This window comes from Frankliniella occidentalis, unplaced genomic scaffold (assembly GCF_000697945.3).
Source record: "Frankliniella occidentalis isolate FOCC.00 unplaced genomic scaffold, Focc_3.1 Scaffold19, whole genome shotgun sequence".
NCBI lineage: Eukaryota > Metazoa > Arthropoda > Insecta > Thysanoptera > Thripidae > Frankliniella > Frankliniella occidentalis.
In genome coordinates this window covers 2,248,817-2,255,022 of record NW_026267149.1, presented here as the reverse complement: position 1 = coordinate 2,255,022, position 6,206 = coordinate 2,248,817, and the positions used below count along the sequence as shown (strand labels likewise).

The 6,206-nt window shown below is 59.3% G+C and overlaps 2 protein-coding genes across 2 annotated transcripts in view; one reads left to right on the top strand and one right to left on the bottom strand.

The window, feature by feature from the left end:
* LOC113214394 (tubulin alpha-3 chain-like) overlaps positions 1-782 on the top strand; it is a 47,994-nt gene extending 47,212 nt beyond the window's left edge. The window contains exon 6 of the mRNA XM_026433745.2: positions 129-782. Within this exon, the coding sequence (XP_026289530.1) occupies positions 129-261 (133 nt within the window). The 3' untranslated portion in view covers positions 262-782. The remainder of the gene's footprint in view (positions 1-128) is intronic.
* A 59-nt stretch (positions 783-841) lies between these two features.
* LOC113214386 (uncharacterized) overlaps positions 842-6,206 on the bottom strand; it is a 7,881-nt gene continuing 2,516 nt past the window's right edge. Inside the window, exons 2-3 of the mRNA XM_026433735.2 lie at positions 3,722-3,863; positions 842-3,161 (exon numbers count right to left, since the gene is read on the bottom strand). Of these exons, the coding sequence (XP_026289520.2) occupies positions 1,900-3,161; positions 3,722-3,863 (1,404 nt within the window). The 3' untranslated portion in view covers positions 842-1,899. The remainder of the gene's footprint in view (positions 3,162-3,721; positions 3,864-6,206) is intronic.

Below are 6,206 nucleotides of genomic sequence, written 5' to 3'. Positions count from 1 at the left end.
CCTCCTTCACCACAGCAAGCGTGCGGTGGCCGCACTACTTCTCACACCCGCCTTCTCCCTTGTGTTCACATTATTTGATTTTAACATTCGCGTCGACGTGTGATGCAACGCCTCGTCTCTTCCTCCAGGTACGTCGGCGAGGGCATGGAGGAGGGCGAGTTCTCCGAGGCACGCGAGGACTTGGCCGCCCTGGAGAAGGACTACGAGGAGGTCGGCGTGGACTCGGTGGAGGGCGAGGTGGAGGATGGCGACGAGTACTAGAGGATGCCGAAGAATCGACCGAGCCCCAGGCACATGGACGGTGCAAACCTCGGCGGCGTGGTCGGGTCCGCGGTCACGCTGTTAACGTCCAAGTGTTCTATTGTCTGTGGTCTTGCTTCTGTGTTTGGCTCCATTCAAACAGCGCGCGCGCTACACCCAGCCCACCACACTAGATGGATTACCACTGCCGCTCCCTATGGGCTCAGTACAATGGGTGATTAATTTTTCTACATTTCTATTGTTGTTGTTTTTTAAAGTAGTGATTTTAAACAGTTCGGAGGGTGTCCTGATTTGATCAGCCCGCACACTTGGAGAGTAGCCGGTGTCGTACAAACGTGGGGCTGTTAACATACTTTTAATTTTTGTTTCGCCTTACTTGATGTGATGCGTACACCTGGATAGTGCCGTTTATCTTAAGTTAATAATTTAACAACACTGTCATTGTACTAGTGTAACTTATTGGCTTTTTACTTTATTTTGAATAAAAGAGCTTGCTTTCGTGGCAAGGTCGGTTACAGAGACATCGCATGGAAGCATCCGAAATATCTTGGCATAGTTCAAACCCGATGCAGACCAGCTCTGATGTTTTAAACTGGTTTATTGACGAAAGTATCACTTGAAACAGATTTATAAAGACATAGAAGAGAACATCCATAGGTAAATGAATGGTAACTGAAAGTAAAACATTTACACGGAAACAAAAACAGTTAACAGAATCCCATCAAGAGCGAGATACAGAAACCTGATATGCACATAATATAAGATTTACCCAGCGTTAAAAACAACAAAGACACGCACAATAGAAAATAAGACATAAAATTACGTGAAAGACAAAGGCGTAAAGAAAAACGAAAAAGTTTGCAAAACAAAGCGCTGTTCGTCGTTTCGTGCAGCCAAAAGTGTGTACGGCCGTGGTGCTATATTATGGCAGATTGATGTTTCTCTTTCATCGCAGGCGATGCTATTAAAAAATGGTTGTCTATCGCCACGAGTGAGAGACCACGTCGGCCATCCTGGCGCACTTTAAGAAAATGGGGGGGGGGGGGGCTGCAGTACCACGGTGCGTCGGCAGCCTGCGGGATGCCCTGCCTGCTCCAGACTACAAAGTTTTCTCCAAAGTGGAAAAGTCCTCCATATATTGTGAAAAAAACAGCACACGGCACGCCAACAACAGAACTTTCCTTCCATATTTTCGTCTATTCCCGCTTACTTCCATTTCGGATGAGCAGTCTGCCGCCGGGCCGCCACTTGCAGGACGGTGCAGGATGAGCTTGCCGGGGGCAACCTGCCTGCTACTGCCTTGAGGTGGTCCGCATCGCACCGGCCCGAGCCGAGCCGAGCTATCTGTTCGAATCGGGGTCAGTGGAGTCGCGGGCAGAGTGTTGTGTTGATTGCACTTGGCCCCGTGGGAACGTGACGCTACGCGCCGCGACGGGCGCCGAGCCGAGCCATTCGGCGCCATTCGGCGCCATTCGGCACGAGCGAGCCGACGAGTGTTATAATGAGCCAATAATTGCTTCGCTTCGCTCCGGAGATTCCCTTTCGGCTATGAAGTCCGTCGGGCCTTGAATGGCTGTCGGAGATATGCGTGGACGCTTTCGCGACGCGCTGGGCTGGGCAGGGCAGGGCAGGCCCGCTCTACTGCAGGGCGTAGCGCCGGGCGGGAGTGCCCTTCGGCGTGCCCCTCTGGCCAGGGGGAGGGCCTCCGTGGCCGTGGCCGGGAGGGTCGTGCCGCCGCAGCACCGGCCCGTACGTCTTCACCTTGGAGTGGCCCTGGATGATGACGTACGCCGGGCCGTGCACGTTGACCGGGGTCACGGGCTGCTTGTAGTGCGCGAACAGTGGGTCGGTCGTCAGCGTGGAGACGGTGGTGACCACCTCCTTGTTGAGCAGGCCGCGCACCAGCGAGTTGATGGTGTCCGAGGGGGATGCCGTCGACGCCCCCGGGCGGGCGGTGGTCGGCGGGGACGGCAGTGCCGTGGACGTCGAGGCCGGCGTCGTGGGGCTCATCGTGGAGGGCTTAGGCGAGGGCGGTGGGGGCGGCCTCGGCTGCTGCGGCGGGGGCGGCTGGTCATCGAAGCGCAGCGGCTTCCCCGGTGGAGCGCGCACCGCGTTCGGCCCTGGGAAGGCCAGCTTTCCAGGGGTGGGCTTCCCGTCCAGCCGACTGCCGTTGGGCTTGTCCGAGGCCTGCTTGAGCGCTGGTCTGCTCGATGCTGAGTTCCCCGCGACCGCCGCGGACCAAGCTGGATTCACCGGACCCAGCAGCGGTTTCTCCACGTCCTGGACGACGACGTTGCTGGACTCTGACGCCAGGGGTGGTGGAGTGGCCCTCGGCTTGTCAAAGAAGGGGGCGGTCGCAGGGGGCAGGGGTGGCGGTGGCGCTTGGGGCGCTGGGGGCACTACCTGGGCCAGGACATTAGGCTGCGGCACCTGAGGCTGCTGCACCTGCGGCTGCAGTTGCACCAGAGGGGCCTCGAACAGCGGCTTCTCCTCGAAGAGCACGTTGGGCACGACGGGCCGGTCCTCGAAGTGGTGGAACGGGTTGAGGCTGGAGTACGCCGAGGCCGGCGGCGGCCCCTGCGGCAGTGGCCCCGGAGTCGTGGAGGTGGCCGGCGGCGGCGGTGGTGGCGGCGGCGGAGGCACCAGCATGGTGGGTGGCACCGGCACAGAGCTGTCCACGTACTTGACGAAGGCCTCGTCCCTGCGTGCGCCGCTGTCCTTGGGCTCCATCCAGTAGTGCACGCGGTCCAGCACGGGCGGCACGTAGTCGTACGTGGGGTCGTTCTTGAGCGGGTCGCCGTGGCCGAGCGGGGTCCACTCGTCGTAGTCCATGCGCGGGCCCGGGACGAGCCCCATGGGCCCCGGCACCAGCACCCTGCTCAGCGCCCCCCGCCCGGAAGCTAGAACACACGAGGAGCACGGTTAGACGTATATCATGTTTTTTTTTAGTTTCCTGCAGACCCACTGTAAATCCGGGGTGTCCAGCAGGTAGGCGGCAAAGTTGCCTAGCCCCCAAAACTAGGCGACTTATGTCGACTACCTGATGGGCACCATCTGGTCTTCCAAGACCAAAATAGCCAGAAAATAAACATCCGAAAATGTCGGTAAAAGCTTAGGTGCACCCCTCGCTTAAAGAGTTTAACCTCCGCCCCATCCGACCGCGCAGCGCTCTGTGTCTCGCCGCGGCCGGCCCCGTCTGCATAAATAATCGCGATAAGTAGGAGATAAATTACTCCGGGCCCGGAGCCCCGCGGGAGCCCCGGCGGTAGCCTCCGCGTGCGTCTGTATCGGCATAACGAGTTGCAATGCTCCGCGCTGCCATACACTGCACCAGCTCGTGTCGTCTCGACTGTTGCCGCAACTACTTTTTCTCCCGTTTCCTTGGCGCGCTATCTTCTTGCTGTGTTTGCGCCCGGCACGCATATGTGCGGCCCCATATGAGATAGTTTCTCATTCTCACCTTCCGCGACCGCGGCGAGCAGCGAGAGGGTGAGGGGGCCCAGGGGGCCCAGGCGGCCCAGGGGGCTCGGGGGCCCCGGCATGGCGCCCGCCAGCCCGCGGCTCGCCACCCAGCTGCACAGCAACAGGAGCGCCGCGGACATCTGCAACACAAAGTAACAACTTTCTTTACTTCACATGGCGAGCTAGCGTGCGCGGCGGCGTGTGTGTGTGTCCAGCCTCCATTCGTTCGCCCTGAGGTTCGCCCGGTTGACCAGTCCTCCCGTCCAACTGTTTCAGCCGCACAAGTTACTATCTCCGGCATAATTCAAACCAATCCCGACACATTTCTAAAATTTTCTCTCCTGTTCAGTGCAGACAAATGAACGTGGAGACAGGGTACAGGGGGGGGGGGGACTTGGCGACACGATCCTCGTCGGTCGCTACTTCAGTCGCCGCGGCTGCGATCCCTCCCGCACCTCCCCTCCCCGCTCCCGCAACATTCTGGAGACACTGAGAAGGTCAGCGAATAGAGATCCCCCCGCGGGGATCCACTTCCCACCACGCGGGGGCCTCCGAGGACCGCCCTGTAGGCGCTGCGCGGCGCGGTGCGGCGCTGTGACACACGGTAATGTACGCCTCGTGTGGAGCGGCCGCCCGCCCCCCGGGGGGCAGCCCAGGCGGTAGCCCAGGCGGTAGCCCAGGCGGCAGGCGGGCGAGCCGGGGACCGGGACCCCAAACCCGTCAAAGAATCACAAACGTACGAACTTATGGGTATCCGCGCTAAAGTTTAGCACGATGGGGATCCGAAAATGAAGCCTTGGTGAATTACTGCTTTTGCCGACCGCGGCGGGCTCAGATGTCGAGAGGAAGTCTGTTGCAGAGAAGTTGAGGTAGGGGAGATGGGGGAAAGGAGGGGGAAGTGTGTGTGTGTTGTGGCGCGTGAGCACGGGAAGACGTGGGTCCAATCCGGTCCCTAATCTCGGGTCGGAGCTGGTCCGATCGGGCGAAGAGAGAGGGGGACGGCGCAGGGGAGCTGCGAGCTGTATCATGGTGTCAAGGGCCCGCGAGTTTTGAGCCCCGCCTTCCCCTTCCTCTCCTCTGGCCCTCTTCTCCTTCCTTCCTTCCTTCTCAAATCCGCCCGTCCTTTCTTTCTGTTGCTTTCCTGCCGCTCCCACGTGCGGGTGGACCGCGGGTGAGGATGGGCGGGGCGGGGCGGGGCGGGTGCGTTGGGCGGTTGGGTTAGCGCCTGCGGAGTCAGGATAGGCAGCCCCGCACGGCGGCCGTGTTCGGCAGGCCTGCCTCCCCACCCGGCGCTCCTCGGGGACGGCTGCCTGACTGGCCTGACTGACTATGACCGCCCGGCCGCGCCCCGCCTACGCACCTCGCACCGCAACGCCGTCCACCTGGCTCGAGGAATGGCCCGCGTCAGCTCTACGTCCTCGCCCACTGCTGACAAGAGCGGGCTGCGGACCCCGGCCACTCCCTGCTGCCCTATGGAGCGATGAGCCGAGCTAACCCGTCGAACCCAAACAGCCCGGCGACATGAACGTGTGTGTGTGAGGAGGAGAGAGGAGGGGAGGGGGGGGGCAGGTGAAATGTTCCTGCTGCCCTCACAAGCGGCGGCGCTCGGCGGCCTGGATGTGGAAGTGGGAGGCGGCGGACAGACATGGGAGCCAGAAGAGGAGTGGGAGAGAGGAGGTATAGAGGAGGAGGTTGGAGGAGGAGGGGTGCGAGTTGGCCCAGACAGCGAGGCGCCTCCGACGTTTGTGCGTGCGTGTGGGGGCCGAGAGAGCGAGCGAGAGAAAAAGAGAGAGAGAGAAAGAGAGAGAGAGAGAAGGAGAGAGAGAAAACACATCAGTGCTGACCGGTGCTGGCTGGGATTCGCTATACTTACATCAAAAAAGTTGAACTAACGTCGCCTTAATGAAATCTGGCGGCTATATTAGATTATACTCTTTATTGATTTTATGCAAAATTGGCAAAAGAAGAGCCCTAAGAAAGCGCAACAAAAGAGCAATAATCCGGGGTGTTTGACGCCCTCCGCGAATAAAAGCCGCTTTCATTAACAAGCTCCTCGGGCCTCGGGCGGCGCGGCCCACCGACCCATTAAGCATTTAAAGACTTCCACTTTGTTTTGGGAGGTCCGGGGCAGGGTGGGGCGTGTCGTCACATACCCCTGCATCGCTATGCCCTCACGGGGTCAGTGCATGGTAGGCGTAGCTATGTCACGTTTTAACGAATGTGATATGATGTTCGATATAATGTGACACAATGCACAGAATGTAGAATGTAACGTCGCAGTGTTTCAATTACAGCGATTTAAAAAAGTTGTACGAGTTGTACACATTTTGCTATGGACCTAGGCTGCGATTGGTATTTCCAACGCCTGTGGTTGGTCGGGGTGATCGTTTTGTCGGCTGCGGTGGCGCCGGGTTTTGAGGTGGTGGTAGAAACGACGGCAGATGTGGCGTTGGGCGAAGGGCGAACACGATGGATCGTTTCCT